The sequence below is a fragment of the Ascaphus truei genome, chromosome 7 (assembly GCF_040206685.1).
Source record: "Ascaphus truei isolate aAscTru1 chromosome 7, aAscTru1.hap1, whole genome shotgun sequence".
NCBI classification, from domain to species: domain Eukaryota; kingdom Metazoa; phylum Chordata; class Amphibia; order Anura; family Ascaphidae; genus Ascaphus; species Ascaphus truei.
This window is the reverse complement of record NC_134489.1, coordinates 57,663,307-57,690,270: the sequence shown is the minus strand read 5'-3', so window position 1 is coordinate 57,690,270 and position 26,964 is coordinate 57,663,307. Positions and strand designations below refer to the sequence as shown.

Sequence of the window (26,964 nt, the reverse complement as noted above, 5' to 3'; positions counted from 1 at the left end):
TATTTGTAATAAACCCTTTTTTAATTAGATTACAAGTAGTTTATACACACGCCATAGGATTTTGAATATACAGTATGCCTTTAGGTACAGTATACCTTTAGGTACAGTAAACCGTGTAACCATCACACATGCTTTCAAACAAGCACAGGTGCAAAACCCCAAATTCTACATTGCTCTTACACTGGCAAAAAAAAAAGAAAAAAGAGACAGCCCTAAAGTGACAGCATTACAAGATCACTTCTATTCTAGATGCACCGCAGGAGTTGTGTTTCAGATTTAGCAAATGGACGGCTCGTCTACTGCCTGTGCTCCTTCGGTAACAGCTTTCACACACTTGGCCATTGTCTGCGACGCTCGGCTGATGGGATCTGGGAAGATGATTGTAAAATCAGGGCAATGGCATTAGCCAAAATCAGCAGAATCGACAAACACACTGAAAGTGCGACATGCATGGATCTTTCAGTAATAGAGCGTTCAGATTGGCCCAACTATTGCACAGATTTTAATTTCTAAATCAATACTTAATTGCTATAGCTTCTACTAAACAAATTAAAAGAGGCAGTTAGTGTTCTAGACTCATTAGTACAAAGTATGACCAAACACTTCTGAGAGAACAGAGACGTCAAAAACAGCAGTGCCTCATCTAATAATTGCGGTGCCTACTGCCATCCTCTTGTTCATTACCGAAGATTAGAGGACAGGGGCAGGAGTATCAAAAAATAAACACGTCTGCCTGTTGTAGGGTTACTTTGTTATATTTTCAGCTTTGGGGACTGCACGTGTATGGAGTTCTTACATAACCAACACACTGACATTTTAAAACAACAGTCCCCCAGAAGCCTATTTGAGTTTCTCATAAAATGCTAGTATTTTGCCACCTGAACATTTTTTGCTTTTGTTCTCTAGTGTTAAAAAGAATTGTTTTCTTATTCTCTAGGGCAGGGGTGCGCAAACTGGGGGTCGCGAGGGCGCGGCAGTTAGAGGCCCTGCAGTGAGAGCGAGAACGCAAGGCTTCTGTAAACTTACTTACCCGGCTTCAGTTACGTGACAGATGACGCCGCGGGTCACGTTACGTCACATGACACCGCAGCGTCATTTCACGCCACATTAGAGGTAAGGGGGGGGTGTGACCCAGGAGGAGAGCAGGCAGGGGGGTGGGGGGGCGCTCAGCGCAGTAAGTTTGGAGACCCCAGGGTAAGGGTGGCCAGCTCCAGTCCTCAAAGGCCACCAATGGAGTTCGTAGCACCTACTTCCTCTGTGGTAATAAGAGCAGCAGTTGTGGGATTCCTAGAAGTGAGCAAAATGGCAGAAGAGGTAGGTTCAGGCATGTTAAGCAGTCACTGTTTGGTTACCAACCTGTCATGTAGAAATCTTTAATAGTCAGCTGAGAGGCAACCAGAGGATCTGCAAGTATCTGCTGATTAACAAGCTAGAAACGAGATTACAATGAAGCAGAGTTAGCAGGTAGAGCTGGAGGATATTCCTAAAAACATTGGTGGCCATCTCCAACTCCTCAAGGGCCACCAACAGGTCAGGTTTCAGGATATCCCTGCTTCAGCACACGTGGCTCAGTCAAAGACTGCTGGGATATCCTGACCTTTTGGTGGCTCTGAAGGACTGAAATTGGCCACCCCTGCCTTAAAACATTGGTGGGTAACAGACGGCCCTTGCGGCTTTAATTGTGGCCCCTAACCACCCGGAAACTCTCTCCCCTGGTGATGATGGCATGGAGATGTTGCTGGTGTGCATTGTAGCTCCTTCCACTGCCTAAATCACTAGTTCCGAGTCCTAAGGAAAGGAGTGGGACAGTATTAATCAATGACGGAATTAAAGCAGCACTATAGGTTGCCTTTTTTCTCTTTTTGTAGTTATAGGATTGAAGCAGGGGGGCTCTCGGGAGCAGAACTACGTTAATTTAAGCTCCCGAGACCCCTGCTTCCAGATATACTTACCTCCATTAGGTGCTGCTGGTATCTTTGCTCAGTTTAAATGTCCCACGTCACGCGGGGCAATAGAAAGCCGCTAGGGATGACATCACAACTTCCTATTGGCCCACAAAATGTAAGACATTAGCCCCAACAAGCCACGTCAGAGCTGCTACCTGCAGAGATACCAGCACCCCCTAAGGATGTAAGTATCTCTGGAAGCAGGGGGTCCCCGGAGCAGAAATCAACATAGTTCAGCTCCGGAGACACCTTGTTTCAGTACTAAAAAAAGAAAAAGGCACCCTGTATTGCCGCTTTAAGACACTAACTGGAGGAAACAGAAGAAGCTCCTACCCACTGCTGCAATGTCCATTCACCCTGTGCACTATATATGTGCGGTTCTTCTGTAGGTGCAAGGGGGGCACAAGCGGCCCTTGAGGGATATTACAAAAAGCTTCCCAATTAATCATTCTGTAATGTCAGAATACCTTTGACAGCTCAGCTGCTTGCTTGAAGTAGTTGGCTTCTTCCACATCATTATATCGAACCAGGTTTGGAGATACTTCCTGTAACCTTTTCCTCACCTCGTCGTGGTCATCATACGGCAGGGTCACGCCTGCCAACTAGAGAACAAGGCGTTTTAAGTGCTATTTAAAGCTGCCGTTACACTGGAAATAGTTTACATTGAAGTTATTCTGGACTCTTGTGCTTCCAATATGTATTGTACTGTAAACCAGTGCTGTAAAACTCCATCAGGTTTGCAAGATGGGAGTTTTCTGCAAATATTATACACTTCTCCTAAATAGAAGACTAATAGAAAAATGGGATCAGGAGTTAAGTCCAGGCAAGTAATAATGAACAGGGATTGCACATTTAGCCAGCAGAGAAAGTACCTCAGAGATGGCCCGAATGATTCTCCAATCCTCTCTTGCCATTCCAGGTGGTGTCACTGCCACAAAGGCCCTTTGGGCTCTGCCTTCTGTGTTGACATAGGTAGCAGCCTTTTCTGTGTAAGCCGCTCCTGGGAGAATCACGTCTGCCATGGGTGCTCCTATGTCTCCATGATGTCCTGACAGAAAAAAAAGTTTCTATTGCATAATTCGAGCAAGGACCGCAAACTGTAATAAATAATAGCATTACGCTTTTGTTCTGGCTCTAAAGATAAATACCACTTGTGAACACATTCACATGTCTGACAGGTCTGCAACTCTGATTTTCCCCATTATCTCTTGGCATACAACCTTCCACTGCAGCCAGGGATTCTGGGTAGTGGCATGCAAATGAGCACACAGTGTCACCTTCTGGCTTTATAAAGGGGAAACTGACAGCGGTAATAATAACCTTTCGGGTTATATATCAAGGCAAAAAAGGGTGAAAATCTGGTGGAAAAACAATAGCACCAAATAGGATTTATTTTCTTTGATATATCTGGTACTCTAACCCTTTTGTGTTAAAGCTGCAGTGACAACTACCTACGCAGCCAATTGACATATAAGTGGCCAGGTTGGCCTGTCTGCAAAAGGCCAGTCAAAAGCACAGTGTGAGATTATTCTGTTGCTGACTTTCCTCTGCAGACAGCAACTTCACGCAGGAATTTTGGCAAGAAAATGTAGGTGCTTTATTTTATTTCATCATTCGTGCAGATGAATAACAACATTCCAGTGATACAGCCCCTTCGTCAGATGCTTGTAAAAAGTGACCTTATAGCTCGGTTTATAAAGTATAGTAATACAGCTCAACCTCGTTATAACGCGATCCGTTACAACGCGAATCTGCTTATAACACGATACAACCGTGGCTCCCAATTTTTGTATTTCTGAATACTTTACAACACGATTATTGGTATCTTAAATACTTTATTGTACAATGCATACAATTATACATTATTTATAACGCGATCCGCTTATAACGCGATGTGATTCTTTGGACCCCAAGCACAGAGTTATAAGGGGGTTGAGCTGTACCTACTAGTAAAGGGTCATAAGTGCAGAAATTCATTCTTTCCTTCGAATATTCTGCCGTGGATATATAGCCAATAATACCATAACATCATTATCCCAGTGATATAGCCTTATGTTAACACTAATTAAAACAAAGAATAATATAAAATGAAACCAATGTTATACAAGACTTTTCAACATTAGTATGAGAACTCTTGAATACAGAAGAGTCCAAATAAATGTTAACAATTCTCTCTCAAAGATAAAGTCATCTCGGAACATCCGAGTGATGGTGAAGGAAGGCAATTTTCAGGTGGAATCGGACATTTGGTTGTGGTAGTCTTGCCGCAACCAAATCTCCACCAGTGTTTGGCCGTGGACAGACCCTTCATCTCAGCCGCTGGACACTCGGCCGCTGTCCATTTCGCCAATAAGGCAAGTTAATTTAAGGGGTTTTTGCGGTTAAGGTAGGGAGATAAATGGTTTTTGGTTAAGGTTTGTAGGGTAGGGGGATTAGGTTAAGGGGTTTAGGATATGGGTTTTCGGTTAAGGTTTTTATAGCGTTAGTATGAGGGGTTAAGATTAGGTTTTTTTTGGGGTAAGGAGTAAGGTTAGGGATGAAGCAGCCGGCGGACGGATGTCCCTTTGGGGAGGTGAGTGACAGCTAAACGCCGGCAGCGATGTGGTAATGAACAAAATATCCTAGACCGATTTGTAAGCTGTCACACGAGCAATACGTTGAAGTGCCAGACGGCTGTGAATCTAAAAGTGGCCGAGTAAGTGCCTCTTGCATTAAATTGTTATGTTCTGTGTGCCAGGGTCCTAGCAAAGCGCTATACCTTGATAGATGATGAAACAGTCTTTTGGCAAATCCTGGCGTGTTATGCAGCCGGCATCTGCGCCAAGCAGGAAAAGAACTTTCGGAGGGTTTTTCCGTAAAGCATCCACGCCGGGTTTGTAACCGAGATCCAAGGCAGCAACCTGACTAGCAACTCTACATGAGAACAAAATGCCATCAGGAAACTGCATAATAAACCTGTAAGACCATCTACTGAATAAAAAAACTGGTCCATTTATACTTGAGTTAATATACACCAATGATATTGCCAAACAAGTAACAGACAGCAGAATTTGCTCCTAGTTGATTTTAAACTCAACGTTTTGAATAAGACCACCCTTTAATTTCCACCAATTTTAATTTCTAATGATCTTGGTTATGTAAACTCCATTAATATTAAAAGCATAGAATTACTGTCATGCAATGTGTAGGACTCCATATTCACACCTTCGCTCATCTTAAGACTTTCATTTTTACCAACTTATTCATTCTGTTATTCAACAAATGTGCAAACTTTTCATACCGCACTAATTTGGGGATTTGACCACATAAAATGCATAATTATACTCTTGAAGTGGATCTGCTGATTTGGACGGAGTACGATAATCTGACTTTATGTTCATTTCTACCCAACTGTCATTGCACCAAAAAAAGCAGTCGGCTCACCTGTGCAGGAGGTTTAGCACTTTCCATTCCCCGCTGACACCGCTACTAGTCCTGGCATTGTATGCAATAGCAGAAACGGCTGCATGGATGGCTGCACCATCTTTGCGTTGCAGAGCACTGCTACCTACTACCACCATAGGCTTCTTGGCTTGGTTGAAAGTCTGCAATGAACATTGGGTAATTATATAAATCAGGACTGTGAGGTCAACCAATCAGAACAGCCTATCCAGCACACTTCACAAGTCCGATCTCGCTACTAGCGCCGCCTCATGCCCAGGACTTCCAGAAATAGAATACGCTGATTGAATCAAGCATTTTGTCATAGACACACTGTACTGTACTCAATTATCTATGCAGATGTTTAACATTTTATATTTGGCTACCATTCATCTTGTATTTTAAAATACAAATGTGTAGATAATGTCTTGGCTACTTATTACACGCACAATTATTTTTTGGGGGTAATAGTCAATTGCTTATTTTTTTGCATAAGGTTTATAATACAATCCATGTCCCAAGCAATATTAGGGTGTCTCACTTTGTTTTTTGGAAGCCAGAAGAGTTAAGCTTCCCCCTGCTTTCTTCCATGAGTTAGGAGAGCTAGATAACATTTTATCATATAAGTCAGAGGTTCCACCAACACCTTACAGAATACGTGCCCGTATTACATTGAAGTACGAATACCCCTTTACATCAGAATAGTCTAATGTAGAAAGACTGGAATTTTGCAGCAGGCAAGGAGTGAAGCCTTTTTGGCCTACGCAAACTTATCGAATAAAGATAATGTGATGATGTAAAACAGATTATATCATGTGTGAGCATGTATGAGGTAAGAGAACGAAAATATCAGCAGATAAAAACATTAGGTGTGCTTAATAATGTATATGCAAGAGCTATAAAAAAATGTAGATGTTAAAGATATATGGTAGTAATGGATTGAATTCTTCACATTAGCTGGGGCGCAGCTATCTTTGATTTGGGATGTCATTTTGTGGCACCAATATGATCACAGAAGTTAAAGTGCATGGAAAATGAATGAATAATTCCTCTCGCTTCTTATAGAACACCATAAACCTAACACTTCAGATGTTAGAAATAATACTACAAATCAAAGGTAACTGGCTCCTGTGAACGGTGTAGCCTGCTTTTAAATACATTAAAAAAATAGAAATTAAAAAAAAAAAAAAACATGGCTTTTTTTTTTTTTGCACACCTTGCTGAAAGGGTGTTTTCCTGATGCAATGTCCTTGAGTATTTGAGGGGACTCTCCCAGATGATCGTAGGTGTAAGTCAAGTCAACTGGGCTGCCTATAACAGCCACCTGCAGATCATTGTTAAGCCAGCTGAAAACAAACAGCAGATGACAACAGTTATGATCAACAGAAGCCCATCATCTCTCTGACAGCTGGAGTTTTTTCACCCGCAACATCATCTGTGCTAGATGGGTCTGCAACAGTAACTTTACCCCATTAGCTCCAGAGGCCAGCAAAGCATTGCATAGTTACACCACAAAACATTGGCAGCAAAGGTTGTAAGGCTTGTGTACAGTGTACAACATGTTCCACAATTAAAATACAAGAGAAGAGTACAGAACTAGTGGCTAGACTAGAGGTTTAGACAAGATAGAATGTCTTTTTAAACTGGTTTGTTAATGACCGTGAGGTTGGCAGTGTCATCACCAAAGATGGAGATTTTGCTCTATAAATGTGTAAGGTAGTAAAATCAGAGTAGGATGTCATTTATCTCCAGAAGGACTTGGATAGGCTGGAAACTTTGGCAGGTAAATGGCAGATGAGGTTTAATACAGATAAATGTAAGTTTATGCTTTTGGGAAACAATAATAAACAGGCTACTTACAAAGAAAATGGGGAAATATTAGTTGAATCCTTGATGGAGAAGGATTTAGGAGTGCTTGTAGACAGCAGGCTTAGCAATAGTGCCCAATGTCAGGCAGTAGCTGCAAATACGATCTTATCTTGCATTAAATCAGGAATGGCTATTAGGGAAATAAGCATAATTATGCCCCTCTATAAAGCATTAGTAAGGCCACACTTTGCATATGGAGTACAGTTTTGGGCACTACTCCATAAAAAAGACATTATGGAACTAGAAAAAGTGCAGAGGGGATATGATAACTATATACAAATATAGTTGGAGATTCTAAATAACTATTCATCCCAAGGGCAGTACAAACAATACAGGGTCACCCTTTTTAAGGTTGGAGGCAAGGAGATTTCACCAGCAACAAATGAAAGGGTTCTTTACAGTAACGGCAATTAGAAAGTGGAATTCATTACCCATGGAGACTGTGATGGCAGATACAATAGATACCTTCAAATAAAGGTTGGACATCTTTTTAGAAAGGAAAGGTATACAGGGATATACTAAATAAGTAAACGTGGGAAGAATGTTGATCCAGGGAGAAATCTGATTGCCAATATTGGAGTCAGAAAGGCTTTTTTTTCTCTTTATGAGACATCATTGGATAATGTTTCACTGGGTTTTTTTTTTTTTTTGCTTTCCTTTTGATCAATATACTGTACTGTAAAAACAAATATAGGAGAAGTAACTGTAGTCTAAATTTAACATAGGTTGAACTCTATGGACATATCTTTTTTTCAATCTCATCTACTATGAAACCATGTACTGTATACTCTTAAAAATAGCAATTATATTAGAATACATTAATTGTAATCAAAATGTAGCTATAATTAGTATATTATTTAATATACTAATTATTGCTACATTTTGATTACAATGAATATATTCCATGTTTAGCATTACATTCAATCAAGCAATTACCCAGTAACCCATATAAGAATGACGTCCATCCAGCCTGTGTGGTCCACCTACTACTGTATGTCTATTTACTTCTCCGGCACTGTATGATGCACACCTGACGAAGGATGGGCTCTCCCCGCGAAACATTGTGCACTCTGGTCATGAGTGAGTAAATGCAGTAATATGCTGCTCATGAAAACTAACGTATGCGGTATATTCCCGCCTGAATGTATTCCCTGCCATAAAGTGCATGTCATCTATTGGTATTAGGGGTGATGTACTTAGTCCTACATGATTAAATCCTTAGAGACCATCTTTCGCTTAGATCGCATGATTAGAGTATCCTCATTCAGGTGTCTATATCAGGGGTGCTCAACTCCAGTCCTCAAGACCCCCCAACAAGTCAGGTTTTAAGGATAACCCAGCTTCAGCACAGGTGGCTCAATCTTCGACTGACCAGCACTGCAGTAACGCTGCCTCTGCTGGAGTAGCTTGCAATGAATTGGTTTACTACTTGCTGCAGACTCTTCCAGCAGAAAAATAATTCCCCCAGCGATACAGACCTTTTCCGAATCCTTGTGTTAAACAACGGGGCTTCATAACGTGGGTTAGTACCGACCAGCAGGAGGACATCTGCTTCCTCCACACCGGCGATTCTTGAATTCAGTAGGTAATTTGAGCGTAGGTCAGAGCTGCAATACGGTCAGTACAGTGTTAATATGAGAACAGTAAGGTTAGGGCTTTTCTGTCAGCTGCAGGAAAAGATTTGTAATTATTCATATTAGTCTATTTTAATACTGTTCAATGGTAAAAAAAATATTTATAATAAACTCTTACATGATATTGTAATAAAATAGATAGTGGTAGTTTTGTATCCCTTTCTCCTCTTTTTTTTAGCAAATCCACAGTACCACTACTGTGTTAATAACTTTATTTCTTATATAGTGGTTTTCTCCCAATGGGACTCAAAGCGCTTCACAATTACAGTATAGCACATGGTATGCAGCCGGTACAGCAGACAATCTATGTTTTTGGTGCCTGAGGCACAGGGACATGCCCAAGATCACAAGGTCACGGCAGTCTCCCCCTGATTCAAAGTCAGTGTCTTTACTCACTGAGCCACTTCAAAAACGGACAGAGGAAAAAGGGTGGAATTGAAGAGAGAGCCTCTGCTTTGAGAATCAGCATTAGAAAAGCAAAACTGCTCACAGGTAATGTCATAGATTGTAAAGCATGGTCAGTCTGATTTTAAATGAGAACCACCACAGAAAAAGACAGCATAACCTGTCCACTCGTACGGGGTTCTGCTCCAACGCACATTGGTGCTGATCAGGCAGTAATGCACGGAAACTACCATGGACCTGAATGGGAATTTGTACATTGCTCTGCATTTAGATCAGTGATTAAGAAGATAGTGGTGTAGAAGGACAGACACAAAAAGCAGAACGCTGGCGGTGAAAACATTGCAGGCCCCAGCTTTAGCAGGCTACAGATGCCCAGCGTCACCTTAAAGGGACAGTCCTGCCTAGAAAATGAGGACAGTGGCATGTTCCATACGTCAAGTGGTTCTAATTGACACCATAGAAAAAAAATGTAGACAAGTATAAAGTATTTTAAAATACATTTTGAAACGTAACAACTCCAAGGTAACCAAATGCTTTGGAGGGTTTAACCAATGGCAGTTACAATAAGGGCGATGGCATAATTCTAATGAATCCAATTACACTGATAAGTTGTTTAAGGACAAGTTGAGCTGCTCTTTTAACATGACTTCTACCTGGAGTCTCCTGAACTCTTATGGATGGCATTTGGAATAGCAACAACTTGGCGCGCAAATCACTTCACAATTCCAGTATAGTGTGCGGTACGCAACACTGTAGAAATAATTTTTACAGACAGTCCCTGTCCGATGAGATTACAATGTATGATTGTGGTGCCTGAGGCACAGGGAGATAAAGTGACTTGCCCAAGGTCACAAAGAGCGGACGCCGGGATTTTAACTAGGCTTTTGATTCAAATTCAGAGTCATTGTTTTACAGAGTCCATGTCTTGACTCACCGAGCCGCTCCTTCTCCTTATGCACCGTGCAGCATTAAATACATGTTTTTATCTCTAGCCTCGTGGCTTTCTATACACTTTTCTCCTCTGCCATTTATCTGAAGGAGGCTGCAGCACGGCTACTGATCCTTTAATAACTTAAATGTAGAATAGGAACCCCCAGAGGAGGGGTGGGTAGTAGTTTAGTATATAATATATATTATACCTCAGCGAGGGCAGCTAAATAGGTGTTCATGACTTTATAGAAATGAGGAGGAGGAGGATAGTGATACATGTATAATGGAGTGTTTAAAACCTAACCTTTAATAAACAGAAATAAGAAAGTGTCAGAAGACAATATAACAAGAACAAAACGTAAAACCAAATAAGTTCACCTTAATACAGAGAGTTTTTCTGAGACTTCCTTAGTGCCTGAAATAATATATAAAATAATATAAAGCTGTAAGAGTCTGTAGGGGGTTTGTAATGCCTGAAGCGCTGCACATAGCAATTTGGTATGGCATTGGCTATATCTAAATGTCAGATGGAGGCGCAGGTAAGTGAATCCAGCGCCTAACTTTAACCCGCTACCAAGTGCACAAAGAACAAGCTGGAGCTGTTGTGACAGCACCAGTCTGTAAGAGAGAGAGAGAGCTTGATCTCATAGGATCTGCAGAAACCGATGTTTGTCACAAATATGGTCAGACAGTAGTAGCTAAATTCATTAGCTTAATAAGTAGAGAGCTCTATTTTATACCAACGCTTCAGATCAATAAAGCAGGGTGATTATCCTGCATGTAATCTTGATTATTTACAAGGTACCGAAGTCCCAAATTCAAATTATTGACAACGTCAACTACAATAGTGAAGCAGCTCTAATCTGTTACAGTTTCCACACGTGAGGACTGCTATAGTAGTGTTACTGATCAAAGAAGCAGGAAGGATATCCTGCATGAAACCTTGATTTAGTTACAAGGTGCCAAAGTCCAAAACTCAAAGAATTAACAACGCCGATTAAACAACACAGGAGCTCTAATTAGTTATAATCTATACACGTGAAGAAGGCTTTGAGACAGAATGACAGCTGGTCTTGCTTAGATCGTAAGTGAGGAGCCCTGTTTGATTCGGTCATTCAAATTAAGGTTTGCTTAGAAACAATCTGCACACCCCAGTTGCTAGACATTTCCTGGAAGCCCATGGTGGAAATGCCAATGTTCCTAAGTTGTGTGGCATTGAACAGAACCCACTGTGCCCAAGAAAAGGAGACTGGGATAAGAAACTACTGCAAAGAGAATGCCAGTGGATCTTTCAACTACAAACGATGATTTCCCCCCCCAGGTCTGAATTAAAGTTTTATTTCTAATCCTTTGTTGTAACATATCCTGATATAGTCAAACAGTACCATCAGCCTGGATAATATTCACTATCCCTGGTTTCATTAAACTTTACGGTTCAATAAGAAGAGCATTGGGTCATGAGCTTTTGACAGTCTGAGTGGAAATACTATATTAAAGGCAGATGGCTATAGGTAAGTAATCTGTTCATACCACCCTGTCTTAAAGCTATCGCGATGTGGCAACTACTTGGTTAACACTCTAGCTTGATACAATACTGATGTAATTTATAGCATGTATTTCCTAATTTATGGATACCCCAACAAGGTATTAATGATGCACATCTACATTGCTTAATATTCTTCAATCTCCTTTTAGAGCAGCTTTAGACCTTAGCTTCGCCCCTGTTCCTCCCACTATTCCTTGGGGGGGTATTTAAGGATAGCGGTCGCCTCTGCTCTTTTCCCCTGAGAAAGCTTGCTTGGGTCACGTGAAACGTGCACGTCGGGTAATACAGTGATGTCCTTTCACAGAGAACGGACCATAGGGAGCACACACTGACTGGGCTCCGACCGTCACAGTGCTTGTATTTACTTTACAGCTTTAACAGGCTGATTCTACCTACTGGCTGAACCATCCTTCTGAGTGCTGTAATCATGGGCCTCTGAACTCATGATTGAAGAGTCTACTTTATACACAGACTATACCCGATCCTAGCTCTTTATGACTAATAACTATGCTGTTACGACAGCAGGAGTTAGAGATTTGGGCACTTTGCCTTTAATATTATATGCAAGTGGATTATTTTTACAATCTTTTTTTGCTATAATGACTTTAGCGTTTGAATGTAACAAGGCTCCTGAGTTGAGTTAAGTAGTCTATGCAGACTATACCCGATCTTTGCTCCTTTAATTAAAGGAATATACTGCTATGATAATCTGAGCATTTGATTCGGGCACTCTGCAGTTAGGCAACAGTTACACACTGGGTGTTCCCCATTGCTCTAATTCAGAGCATGGTAACCATGCAGGCTACATAATAACGAATTAAGTAACTACAATTATCATTCATTTTAGTAGATTGAGTTTACTCACAAGCCAAACCTTGATTTGAATGACCGAATCAAGCAGGGCTCCTCACTTACGATCTAAGACCAGCTGCCGTTCTATCTCAAAGCCGTCTTCACATTCGTAGGTTATAACTAATTCGAGCTCCTGTGTTGTTTAATCAGCAATGTTAACTCTTTGAGTTTTGGACTCTGGCACCTTGTAACTAAATCAAGGTTACATGCAGGATATCCTTTCTGCTTCTTTGATCAGTAACACTACTATAGCAGTCCTCACGTGTGAAAACTGTAACAGATTAGACCTCCTTCGCTATTGTAGTTGACGGTCATTAATTTGGGACTTCGGTACCTTGTAAATAATCAAGATTACATGCAGGATAATCGCCCTGCTTCATTGATCTGAAGCGTTGATATAAAATAGAGCTCTCTACTTATTAAGCTAATGAATTTAGCTACTACTGTCTGACCATATTTGTGACAAACGTCGGTTTCTGCAGATCCTATGAGATCAAGCTCTCTCTCTCTCTTACAGACTGGTGCGGTCACAACAGCTCTAGCTTGTTCTTTGTGCACTTGGTAGCGGGTTAAAGTTAGGCGCTGGTTTCACTTACCTGCGCCTCCATCTGACATTTAGATATAGCCAATGCCATACCAAAATTGCTATGTGCAGCGCTTCAGGCATTACAAACCCCCTACAAATTCTTACAGCTTTATATTATTATATATCATTTCAGGCACTAAGGAAGTCTCAGAAACTCTCTGTATTAAGGTGAACTTATTTGGTTTTACCTTTGTTCTTGTTATATTGTGTTCCGATACTATTTCTTATTATTAAAGGTTATGTTTTAAAACACTCCATTATACATTTAGCACTATCCGCCTGTTCCTTTTTTCTATAAAGTAATTTGCACCTATTTAGCTGCCCTCACTGAGGTATAATATATATTATATACTAAACTACTACCCAGTAAATTGTGGTTGTGCACATAGTATGGGCCTTTTCACCCCTCCTCTGGGGGTTCCTATTCTACTTTTACACTATTCCACTTAGGGTACCCACTTGATATTGTTCAGTGGTTATATACTAATTTTTATCGTGGTCTTCTGCCAACTGAGCGAGGGATACTTGTTTGTTCTCCTTTAATAACTTACCCAGCTCCGGAGTTCGGGAAGACTTCTTCGGTACACAGAGTATCAGAATTCAGCCTGTTCAGCAAGTCCTTAAGGGCTACAAGTGCCTCAGCATCCACTTGTCCCCCGGCAACAGCAGCTATGTCATTACCCTGCACACCTTGCAACTGGAAATGGAAACCCTTTTTATTCCTTTGGTGCATGAGAGATATGTAAGGCAGGCACCCCCCCGGCCTAGGACATTTGGCCATTGCTGTTTCGCCGCGACCAAATTACCGCCAACATTTAGCCGCTGCTCACCGGGACACTCAACCGCCAGCCACTTCGCCACTAAGGTAAGTCACTAACCTTAACACTTATCCTAAAACCTCCTAATATTAACCACTAACAATGCTACCCACTACCCTAAAAACCTGTACCCTAAGCTCTTACCCGAACTGCTAAAACCCCCAAAGTTAACCCTACCCCAACTACTAAAACCCCCAAAGTTAACCCCCTTCCCTAATCACTAAAAACTCCTAAATTTAACCCCCTAAAGTTAACCCCATACCATAACCACTAAAACCCCTGACGTTAACCCCCTACCCATACCACTAAAATCCTCTAAATTTAACCCCCTACCCTAAAACATTCCTTCTTGTAGAAGCGGTCAACGGGCAGTGTGGGATCCAGTGGTGGTGCGGCTGCACACTGGCAAGGAGTTGGTCGTAGCAGGACAGCCAAGGCCAAATGTCGCATTTAGCCGGCCCCAGCATGCCATACAACATTACATGTGATTTATTAGACTAGAGATTTTGTCATTACAGAAAGCCTTACCACTCCAGCCACCCGAGTGAGAACATCTTCCCAGGAAGTATAAACTAGATGACCTTCTTCATTCCTGATCATTGGCTGGGTCAGTCGCTGGCGTTTCAAGCCATCGTAGGAAAATCTGTTTGGTTAGTAAGGAGAGGCACTGAAACCAGACACAAAATGACGACTGGACAAAAAGGGGTCGCACCAGTTGTAACAAAGATCGGTACAGTCACCCCAAGTTGAGAGCCAACCTACACTGGGTGGTGCTCCAGAGCTCTTACAGCAATTCGCTGAACCCCAAAAACGGAGCACAAAGAGCCAAGGAGGAACTCGGGAAGGAGCACGCAGAGCCAAGAAGGTATTTGGGCAGGAGCACACACATCAAATATCCAATTGAATTTGTTTTGGGCAGCTCCATGTGCTTCTGCAAGAGTTCCCCTTTTGGGAGTTTGGGATGCCAACCTTACACAAAAACTAGTAACCCCAGAACCGGTATGGTAAAATAATGATCCGTTTAGCGCATCATTCACTAGAAAACTATTTTTAAAAAGTAGAATAAATAAATGAACATACCGATCCTTAACAACACCCAAAATCATTGAGGAGCTGGCTTTTTGATCTTCATTAGTTTGAGAAAGGGCATTAAATAGGATTTATTTCCTAGTGACTTGTGGTTTTAGGAATCCCGTCTGGTTAAAGCAGTCTTCCAAACTTTCTTAATGTTGACAAGCATGTATTTTTAAACCTGTCTTTTTTGGGTTTTTTTGCAAAAAGGATTAGAGTCTGAAATGCCGCTTTCAATTAATTCACAAGGCCAAAGGATGAAATAAGTGTAATTCATTGAGTCGGGCGAGAATATAACCTACAATAATCTCTCTGCTTGAAAAGTGAAAAAACATTACACCTGGTTTTATCAGAGATCCATTCCTCGTTGATATCGTCATGCACTTTGGGCAAGATCCTCATCACTTCTCCACCTCGTGTGCTTACCACAATGTTACTACCTACTGCATCCAGGACATCAATGGATTCTATCTTTCTGTGGACACGAGGTGAAGAAAACAAAAAAGACAATCTTTATAGCATCCAGTAATGGCATTATTTTAGTGATATTCTTTTAAATGTTCTATTGATTAACCCTTTGTGGTACCACAAGAAAAAAGGGCATAGATATAGATGTATATCTAAGGCCCGGGCCATAGAGGTGTGGGGAGAGCGGAGGCGCGCTAACGCTGAGGCTCGCCTGCTTCAGTCAGCGCGATTGCACGGACTTGCAGGCGAGCCAGCGTGCGCGAAGGGAGCCGGGGGGGAGGTGGTTGGAGGCGGGGCAGTGACGTCGCTGGGCCAATCGCCCGTGAGGCACTGACGTCAATGTCACGGCGCCGACGTCACGGTGCCATGACATTGACGCTGCTGTGCTGTGATTGGAGGTTTTCAGCCGACAGCGCGCTGAAAAACAGCTTGGCGCTCGGCTGAAAACTCCAACTCGTCAGCACGCCTGCGGACGCTCGCGTGAGCCCCCTCTCAAGGCATCCTCGTTGAGGATGCAGGCGCTCAGCGCGGAGCGTCCACACGCCTCAGCACGGCCTGTCCGTCTATGGACTAGGCCTAAGGATGTCTGCACATTCCTCTGTGATAGGCTGAACTGCCCTTCACTCACCCAGAGAGCCAATAAGACTGCACAGCTCTACCCGCTCTGTGTTAGACTGAGCGGCCTCTCCCAGGAAACACTGGGGGATGGGATTTTAATGGAGGTGGGCAGCAAGGAGAGAAGGAGACAGATGAGATGAGTAGGAGAGGAGGGATTGTAGTACGCAGAGAGGAGCAGACACAGTAACGCAGGTAGTGCAAAGAGGGGGAGAGAGAGTGCAAAGAGGAGCAGGGCATTATGGAGCGGGGAGGAGAGAAAGCAAGGAAGGGAGAGGAGACAGAGCAAGACAGCAAAGAGCAAGGAGAGGAGGAGACAGAGGGAATGGAGGGCAGTGTGCAGATTGGGTAGGAGGGAGTGCAGAGAGAAGGCAGGAGAGACAGCAAGGTCAGTAGGAGGAGCAGAGACAGCAAGGAGATGATAAGATAAGTAGGAGAGGAGGGAGTGTAGTGTGCACAGAGAGGAGCAGACATAGTAAGGCAGAGAGGGGAGGAGAGAGTGCAAAGAGGAGCAGGGCATGATGGAGGAGAGAGTAAGGTAAAAAGGGGACAAGAGACAGCAAGGCATTACAGGGAGGGGTGAAAAAACAAAAACAAAAGCGTAATGTTTAATTAATAACCTTTCAGATCTCCTAGATCAGCGTATGTTGCGTCGGGTACAGCGCGCGTGTGTGTGTGTGTGTACATATATATGTACATAGATACCAAGATTGTTCGAGAATGCTGTGACACCAGAACCAGTAAGAAAGTTCGTAGACGCTCATGTATTTGACCTTCAAGATCACATAAGTACTTTCTGCAGATCTACAACACATTTTAAAGAGACTTGCAAGATCTACAAAGAATATATGAATTCTACAAAGAAACTTCTTGTTGGCTCTCTCACAGGTATCACAGCCTACAAATAACATAATTCTCTTTGAATCATTTCACCATCTCCAAAATTATAATAAAACTAACAGCTATGAAGTTCTTTATAAGTATGGCTAGGAGCAGTACATACCTTGTTTCCCAAGGACGAGCAGTGAACGCATACGGTTTGGAAGTTAATGCCCCTACAGGACAGAGGTCTATGATGTTACCAGAAAGCTCCGACATGAACATTTTCTCCACGTAAGTTCCAACTTCCATATTGTTTCCTCTGCCAGTAGTTCCCAGGTCGTCTACCCCAGCAATCTCACTGGCAAACCTGTCCGATGCAAACACCACATATTAAAAGCGAAAGCAACCATGTAACCAACATACATCATGTACGTTCACAATAAATGCCTACAGCTTATAAATATACGGTAAATGGTTGCTTTCCTACATGGGAGTTCTGTAATACCTCAAATAAAAAGCTTTGCTGTTCTTAAGACAGGGTGTATACCAGGGGTGGGCAACTCCAGTCCTCAAGGGCCACCAACAGATCAGGTTTTGAGGATATCCTTGCTTCAGCACATGTAGCTCGGTTGAGCCACCAGTGCTGAAGCAGGGATATCCTGGAAACCTGACCTGTGGGTGGCTTTTAAGGACTGGAGTTGCCCACCCCTGTGGTATACACATTAATGCCAAATCTGACAGGAGGAAGACTTGCTCCAGCAAGGTTAGGTTCTTGGCCAACAGAAAAGTTAACAAACAGCATCACAGCCAATCATTCCTTCCTGATCTGCAAAGATGCACCATCCTTAGAGCAGGTGCAAGAGCTTCGTTCTGATCTATGGTGCTCTTTGTTCCAGCAAAAGGATTATACATTTTACATTGAGATCTGTACAATGAGCTGGTGATTCTCCAAGTGGATATTTGGTTTTATTGTCCAGATACAAGGTGTATCGGCAGTTACCTGATGCAACGTGTGCACTGGATGCAGCGAGTCATAATGGTCTTGACTAGTGGCCCGATGTTCTTGTCCTCCACTGCCCGTTTTCCCTCCATAAACCGGCTCCTATCACTGCCAAACATCATGGACTGATCCTAGTTAGGAAACAAGATAAAACGGTTTGAAGTCAGGACTCCCGAAGAAGGCATATAGGAGTGAAATGCAAATGGCTTTGAAAATATGATGCTGCCAGTCTGCCTCTTAATATGCATCTTTCTTAGTTCCATGTTAGCAAACACTGGTTAAAAAGGATAGTCCACCTAGGACAGCTGCATGTTTAGTAAGTTCATAGTAGCCAATTGACACAGACACATTGAACAAGTACTTTAAAACCGATTTTGTAAACTTTGATTCATTTAAAATGTTAATTTACATTTTGGAAATCATGGCTATGAGTGTTTTTTTTTTTACAATCTTTATCTAATGTCTTTTGGTGATGCTATGGTTTGCCAGCCCTCAAAGCTGCAGGAAAATGGTTAGCTTTGTTCTGTATTTTGCTTGAAAAGCAAACATGGTTCCATCATCAGTCAAACAGATAAACAGAAGTAGCTAATATGCTTGAATCCAATGTTCCCACTGAAAAGTGATACATATGAATTTTTTACAAGACTTTAAGGGTTATTGAATCTTTCTAAGGAAGCCAATTACATTGATAAGTTACTTACAAAACAATCCTCTGTGATGTGTTCCTATGATTCTTAAAGGATCAATCCATTTTTTTTTGTTTTTTAACACCATATTGAAGCAGGGGGTCGCCGGAGCTGAATCTCATTAATTTCAGCTCCGGGGACCCCCCTGCTTCCCGAGATACAGACCTCCAAAAGGGGTGCCGATACCTCGGCAACCCTCCCACGTCAGGTGGGCCAATAGGAAGCAGAACCTGATGATGTCACGGCTTCCTATTGGCCCAAAGGCTTTGGACCATTCAAGCCAAGCGGAGCAGCCACTGACACTCCCTGCGAAAGGTACATATCTCTGGGAGCAGGGGGTCCCCGGAGCTTAAATTAATGGGGTTCAACTCAGGAAACCCCCTGCTTCAAATCCATGTTTTAAAAAAATGGCATGGATTGACGCTTTAATATTGCTGAACTAAAATACAGTACAAGGTGTACAATAAACACTCAAACTGAAAATAATATTATTATTTTCAATTACCAGTAATAGGTATTTGTACATACCCTTCTAGGTAAAAACAAAATAGCTTTAAAACATGTGTTCCTTATTTGGAATATGCTTCTAGGTGAAACAAATCTATTCACAGACACAAGCGTGTTTATAAGCAGGATAAAACTTAAAATAAAAAAAAATATATAAAAATAAAATTAGTGAACGTAGATTTATCAGATACCTCTATATTTGTACACAAAGTCTGATGATACTATGGACACCGGAGCAACGGCGTTAATAGGGGGGACCCAATGAGCTGACAACTATAAATACCTCCCCATATACAGAGGAGTTAATTTACCTTGAGAGAGCGTAGCTCTTACGCGAAACGTACGTCAGCAGGTAGCGACGTCCCTTAATGATGTCACGGAGAGAGCGATGTCTAACATGGCGATCCTATACACCACCCGCTAGATGCTAACCGGGGTCTTTTTTTTTTCCTTTTGATTTTATATTATTTCTTCCTCTATACCAGGGGACAGAGCACATTTCAATGGTGCCTCCAGCACCTTGCATTTATATTCCTCATTCTTTCGAGCTGCTCTTATAAATGCTCTTCCCCAGCACCTTTTTCAGTTGGGCTTATATATTATACTCAATAGGGCTGATTCTTCTATATAACCACATTGAGATATAAACAGAACTATTAACTATGAGGGATTGATCCTCTGTCATTAACAACCAATCAGAAGGATTTGAGAGCTTATTCCTACTATTACTGTAGACTATAAGAACAGAAGATAGGCAAGCTTTATATACCAAGGAGTATATGTACAAATACCTGTTAATTGAAAACAGTATTTTGAGCATTTACCTTGTACATCAGAGGCACAACTTACACTGAAGTACACGATATTACATAAGGAATGGCTAAATATTGATATATTGCAACCCCGAGAATTGAAACACGAATATATGAGAGGTTGATCTACTCTGAGATAGATAGACAGACAGTTCAATTTTAAGTTCCCCAAAGGCATCAGCAACAGGGTGTCACCATTTGCTGCCGTTTGGTAATGTTTCAGCTGCTCTATTGCATTCTGAAAGCCAACAACCCTCTCACCCCCTGTACCCAATGTCAACCTGCCCTGCCAATAGATTGTAAGCTCCTTGAAGCAGGGCATCTTCTAACACCACATTGCAGGCCTATCCTACCTCTTCTAACGCAATTTAATCCTGTCTGTAAATGTTACTTATGTCCATAATCATATCTCTAACTGTCCATTATATGTCTGTAAATTGAATGTATAACCTTTATTCAATTAATGCAATCATGTATTATTATAATTCTGGCTTTTCCAGTCTGTCTCATGTGTAACAATATAATTGTATACAATTCTGGTTGTTCTCAAACTGAATATAAAGTATTGCGATGCCCCCTTAACTGGAGGTGTGTTGTACTTAAAAAAATAAATTATGAAGTTCTATTCAACAGGCATTGTTTTTGAGTCATCATTATTTTTTTACTTTCCTCGTATATTTGTTATTAGGCAAATGTAAATAAAAGTAATATTATTTTGATGAATGCTGTATTTTCATAACGTGTGACGGTGTATATAGAGGGCTACTTAACTGGGATTCGCTTTATTTTTGAATATTTTGATAAACAAAGAGAGCCCGGTATAATTAACTTACCTGCAAGTCACATTCCCCTGCCTGGTCACAAATAGGGCAGTCCAGAGGGTGGTTTGCAAGCAAAAACTCCATGACACCTTCCCTGGTAAGAAATGTAAACATTATAGTTACGTAGCTCAGAGTGCAGTGCGTTATTATACACACTTTTTCCAGAATTATTACAGGTAGCACAGCAATTGTTTTACAGGTGCATCAAATACAGTGGCCACATGCACATGAATAACAAAGATACATGTATTTTGTAGGCTGTTCTTGTCCTTTTACGCTGTGACTTTCTTTACACTGTACAGTACATTCTTTGCATCTGTACATTTAGTATCAACTGACTATCTTTACATTAGGGGTTGCTCATATGTGGAATTGATTACCCATGGAGACTGTGATGGCAGATACAATAGATATCTTTAAAAAAAAAAGTTTTTAAAAAGAACCTCCTATTTATGTTCCTGTGTGTATGGGTCATTAGAGATGCCCATACACAGCTAATATTTCTGATACTTAGTGATCATTAAAATCTAGCCTCACTGTGCTCTTATGAGAGCTCTGCCTGTGTATGTGTATTGTTAACATATTGCACTATGCGAGTATCACATTTTTTCCTTAGGCACTGACGCTCCCCTGATTCCTTTTCCTGCCAATATTTGGAGTCAGGAAAGAATTTATTTTTTCCCTTATGAGACATAATTGGATAATATTTCACTTGGGTTTTTTATTTGCCTTCCTCTGGATCAAAATACTGTAAATACAAATATAGGATAAGTAACCAATGTCTACATTTAGCATAGGTTGAATTTCATGGACATATGTCTTTTTTCAACCTCATCAACTATGTAACTAGTAGCCTCATCATGCACAGAAAATGCCTGTCAAAACTGCAGCCACATTGAGTTTCAATGTAAACCTACCAAAGAAGCAGCATGGAGTGTAATACTGAGGGACCCTGATTAATAGCTTGGAAAATAAGCTATTGAAGGAGATCCCAGCAACAGTTTTTTTTTTTATTTGTGTAGTTACTCATTGTAAAGATGCTTAATATTAAACTGAAGGACCACGACTCTGGAGAATATTAGAGAATTCTGCGGATATCAACGTACCTCGCTTTCCTGGCTTTCTCAGAGTTGGTCAAGATATTCCAGCCCTTCATCACCGGCATAGCACAAGCAGCCACAGGCTGTGACATTAGGAAAATCCATGAGCAAGAACTTCAACGTGAAATGAACAATAGGCGCATCATATTCAAACATATTAATGCATGTGTTTTACAGAATAGCCCATAAGCCTTAGAGGATATGATTCCATGACCCTGAAGACTGTTACTGGATACAGAAATTACTCCTCTTTAGTCTTTCCTAAGCCAGAATCACTGACGCACTAGACTTAAGACATCTAGAGTAGGTGAAGGAGAAGAGGGAAGCTTTAAAATGACTGAAATGTTGGCTTTACTTTCATTTTATAAAGAAATCAGCCCATTAACAATGGATAAAGGGAAGGAAAATATTTTGTTATAATGAGTTGATTGTCCACATCTTAATATTGGAAGCAGACAGTGTTACTACATATATATCTACCTACCGCTCACCAAATCTGGCGGGTGATAAAGTTCACACAGTGCATAAGGCAAAAGGCAAGTAAACAAAAAATGCTACAAATCATTGTGTTTTGTTAGCCATTCTTGTGCTCTTCTAGTAGAGAAAGGGTTATGGGAATTCCTTTCTAAAGGTCACTCCACACTGAAAAATACAACTGAATTGAAATGATACAAAACATGTTCCCTATGTCAGTCTATTGCTCCTGGTTACTACATTGATTACCGCCGAGTGATTTCACATTTGCTAGAGATGGTGTAACTGACCTTGGGGACTTTCTCAATTTCCACAAGACACATGCGACAGTTCCCGGCCACGGACAAGCGCTCGTGGTAACAGAAACGAGGAATCTGCATGCCCATCTTTTCACAGGCCTAAGGAGGAAGGAAAAAAATGTATGATATCAAAATAATTTATATAGCACCAACATATACGGCAACGTAACAAGATGGAACAGAGAGACAATAGCACGATAGGTAGTGATACAAGATCTAAGGGTGTCCGTATTCCACGGACCCTGCCATCTACACACTACCAGAGGCAAGGCCCATGATAAGCAACTAAAGTAATGCAATTTAACCAAATTAGGAGATTGGTCAATAAAACGCAAAGTGGCCATTTGCGGAAGACTGCTATCCAAGGCAATGGAGTTTAAGTTCAACTGCAGTGTGACTAGCTGCTCCATAAAATATTAGATCAGCCCTATAGTGCTTCATGGGACATGCAATGAATACTGTCGTAAGCACAGTGGGTCACCTTTGTCAATGACGAGGCTTTAACATAATATAAAAAAACAGTGCAAGGGAAATCTTTGTATCTGCTATTGAAATGTATGAACCTCAAGACCAAAGCTTGAAAAGGTACATGCTGGTAACTAAATCCAAAGATACAACATGAATTAATTATGCCTGCTATAACTTAACACAAATGAATCGTTTAATGCAGTTCACATAGCAGCACTTTCCAATTCCAAAGCATTGTACAACTATACTTCGCAGATTTGTATGCAGCCACTTCTGGGTTGGAATATCTGCAGCACATTTCTGATGCTTGGGTCTGCATGGCATCCTCCGAAGAGAACAGGAGAAAGTTACTATAACCCTGAGCTCCAGTGACCAAGTAAGGCAAATAGGATGTGATCTGCCTACAATAGTAAAAAGTAGATGGGGCAGAAATCACAAGCGCCATTTAATTGGTCCAATTTCAAGATCACAAAACCATGCTTCGTCCAAAGCCAGATAATCTAATCAGCAGAACAGTATGTCTGCAGCTACAGATTTTATAATGAAACATTCCTCACCATAAACTAAACCAGCAAGGACACTGGAGAGGTCACAGCCATAAATAGGACAGCAAACAGCAACAAGTCATCTTAACTCATGGACACCGTGCTCACAGAATCAGGGCAGCGACTGCTGGTATTATCCTACCTGTAGCACTGTGGTGCCCGGCTCAACCATCACCGGTTTTCCATCCACAAATATCTCAATATGGTTGCTTGCGGCTGTTGCTGCTGTTCTCACTGAAACACACAGGGACGTGTCATAACATGGCTGTGTCACATAACATAAACCGAGGTTGTGTTCAGGAAGGACAGGCAGATATAGGAATTCAAATAGGTACAGATTGGCAGATACTGGAAGACACGGGGTAGGAACAGGGGACTAAAGGTTATGCAAATAGGGAACAACAATGAAAATTTAGTGAGCTTTTATAATGTATAGGGCCACCAGTGGTCCTCTCTGCCCTCATCTCAGCACGGAATTCTGGTAGCTCTAGTTAAGCTCCTGATATACTATGGCACTAAAGACAGTAGCCCCACAGCGTGTGTGTGTGCGCGTGTGTGTGGTGTGCGCGTGTGTGTCAATTAGTGTCAGTCTTTACCATTTTAAAAATGAACCTTGATGATGGTCTCCATACAAATGAAGGAACACAGAGAGCAGATGTATTGAGAGACTTACCATTGCTTTTAGTGGCCTGGGTGGCACTTGCTAGAGTCCTGTGAATAGCAGGTAGTCGAAACATGGTGCTAAAAAACACAACAACAGAAGTTTGGATCATACACAGGTAAACGGTTTAGATTTAAACCAGCCCTGATGGCTAAAAGTAGACACTTCGAAGGACTAAAAAAGTAAATCACAGGACTTGTAAACAACTGAAAAGTATCAGTTTATTACAGCGTTTCTTAAACCTTCCCTTAGAAAGCTCATGCCGGACCATGTTTAGTTTTTATTTTTAGAAGAACCAAGCAATCAAGCACTGGAATAGGACATTTAGTCTCAGTCGTTTTGCCACGACCAAATAGCCGCTGGTGCTTCGCCATGAATCACCATGCCACCGCAGCCGATCCGCCACTGGAATCCCCGCCGACGGCCACTTTTAAGGTAAGTTTAATTACTGTTTGGGGTAGGGGGTTAATTTAGGAGCTTTTAGTAGTTAGGACAGGGAATTAATTTAAGGGGTTTTAGCAGCTAGGCGGGTTAATTTAAGTGGTTTTAGCAGTTAGGTGGGTTAATTTAAGGGGTTTTAGGGTAAGGGGTTTTAGGGTAAGGGGTTTTAGGGTAAGGGGTTTTAGGGTAAGGGGTTTTAGGGTAAGGGGTTTTAGGGTAAGGGGTTTTAGGGTAAGGGGTTTTAGGGTAAGGCACTTACTTTAACGGTTAAATGGTGGCAGCTTCCGGCGGTGGGGTGAGTCGCGGTGAAGTGCCGGCGGCCAAATGTCCTAGAATGTCAAACACTGCTAAAATTGTGTGATAATAATTTGGTTTTCCCAAAATCTGGTCTGACTGTGGGTTGCCCCAGGAGAGGACTCAAACACTGGTTTAAATCGGCAGTTCCCTCACCTCTCTAGGTTTTTTCCTGGTCACTATCTTTTTCTACTGCATATTTTATTCCTACAAATGAGCCCAACACCTAAATGTATATATGGCCCCTCAATAAGTGCCATTAGTAGACCTCAAAGAACCTTATTTCAAAATATTAAAAGGAAGACTTTTTTTCTGATAAGAGCCTTTGTAATTTGTTTGGAAACAGCTCAGTGCTGCTTGGTGAAGTGGAGAAAGTGAGGAGTTGCCACATGAACACTCTACTACAGTTGTTGGGACTTTTCAAATAAAAACTCAACCAAAAATTGCTAGGAAACAAATAAAAATAAGGTCGATAACCTTTCATGCATTTGTTTACTGAGTTTAACAGACCCATTCTTGCCCTTTCCAACACCGTTTTCATTTATAAACTCTGATGCTCCGCTGAGGCGCTATAAGCGTTTGACATATTAAGTGTCCGGGTTATTAAAATGCAGGTTTCCCGAGATCCCAACCTCTTTCTCCCACTACACCTAATCCGCTCTCCTCCCTCTTCCTTTTAGATTGTAAGCTCTGTGGAGCAGGACTCTCCTTACCTACTGCACCGGTTTAGGTGAATGATGAAATTGTAATTTCTCTCTCTCTGCACCCTTGTACTGTGTGTATCTATGTATTGTTTTAGTTATAGCACGCCAACAATGTACGCAGCGCTGTACAACATTACAATAGAAGCAAAATAAAATGACTAACAATGGGAATAAGTGCAACAGGGAAATTACAACACAAGGCAACAGGAGACCCTGCCCCGAAAAGCTTACAATCTAAATGCTGCAGAATATATTGGGCACTTTCATACATAAATATAATAAACAATAATTCTACAATCAAGGTTGCATAAATCAGGTGTTCCTGGGGACTTGAACAGAACAACTTTCTAAACAGACACCTCTTATGTGAATCAGTAGGTAGAAGATCATGCAGTCTATGATCAAATGGCATATTCAGGTAAATTCTCAGCAAACCGACTGTCAACCAAATAACCCGCTTACCAGCAGAGCAAGGAAGGGGAGAGTGGTGCCCTATATTAGGAAATTACTGAAAACCCCAATGATCTGCTCCCCCGACCCTACAAGGGAGAGGGGGGTCACAGACATCACAGCATTACACAGCCTGATCTGTCAAGGGCATGAGAGTGTGGTGACCCAGCTCCTCCTACACCTGCAAACAGCGGCTTTACACGGGGTCACTGGAAGCACAGGCCGCAGAGAAGACCCTCACTCACCCCGCTCACTTCCCCTCGGGGGGTCCTCGAGCTATATTGGCCTTCTAGGACCAGAACAGCGTTGACTGCCCCCCCTTTGGTCAATATGGCGGACTCGGCAATCTCCGGAGTAGGGAGAAGTTCGTCAATTTCCGGAGCGACTTCGGCCTTTTCCGGACAAGCAGGCGAGCGACTTCGGCCATTTCCGGACAAGCAGGCGAGCGACTTCGGCAATTTCCGGACAAATAGGCGAGGGACTTCGGCAATTTCCGAACAGTGAGGCGGAGGTTCAGAATGGAGGTTGCAACGCGAGCTGTCTGCAAGGGTTAATATTCGCCTGCAATAATGACTGTAAACGGTGTTTATCACATGTATCCTGGTTTATGCAACATAAATTCCATGCTGTAGATGTGCATGGTTAATTATGAAGCACCATGCGCCATCTTTGTTACGGGCAAAGTGCGTTAAGGGCATCCGAAGAATTACGCAACAACAT

At 41.8% G+C, this 26,964-nt stretch overlaps 1 protein-coding gene across 2 annotated transcripts; it reads right to left on the bottom strand.

The window, feature by feature from the left end:
* Positions 1–26,647, bottom strand: NDUFS1 (NADH:ubiquinone oxidoreductase core subunit S1). 2 transcript variants are annotated; one of them, XM_075608540.1, is made up of 20 exons: positions 26,490–26,637; positions 25,056–25,125; positions 24,368–24,435; positions 23,837–23,928; positions 22,673–22,780; positions 21,915–21,991; positions 20,821–20,902; positions 17,983–18,113; positions 17,164–17,349; positions 15,418–15,552; positions 14,535–14,649; positions 13,740–13,885; positions 8,714–8,842; positions 6,583–6,712; positions 5,370–5,530; positions 4,705–4,859; positions 2,819–2,994; positions 2,414–2,548; positions 1,357–1,429; positions 1–368 (listed from the first exon to the last, which is right to left on the bottom strand). In XM_075608540.1, exons 3-20 carry the CDS (start codon positions 24,429–24,431, stop codon positions 277–279), a joined length of 2,187 nt encoding a protein of 728 aa, XP_075464655.1. In that variant the 5' UTR covers positions 24,432–24,435; positions 25,056–25,125; positions 26,490–26,637; the 3' UTR covers positions 1–276. The 2 variants fall into 2 exon arrangements, with proteins under 2 accessions (XP_075464655.1, XP_075464654.1); XM_075608539.1 differs by lacking the exon at positions 25,056–25,125 and having other exon boundaries at positions 26,490–26,647.
* Between the last annotated feature and the right edge of the window lie 317 nt (positions 26,648–26,964).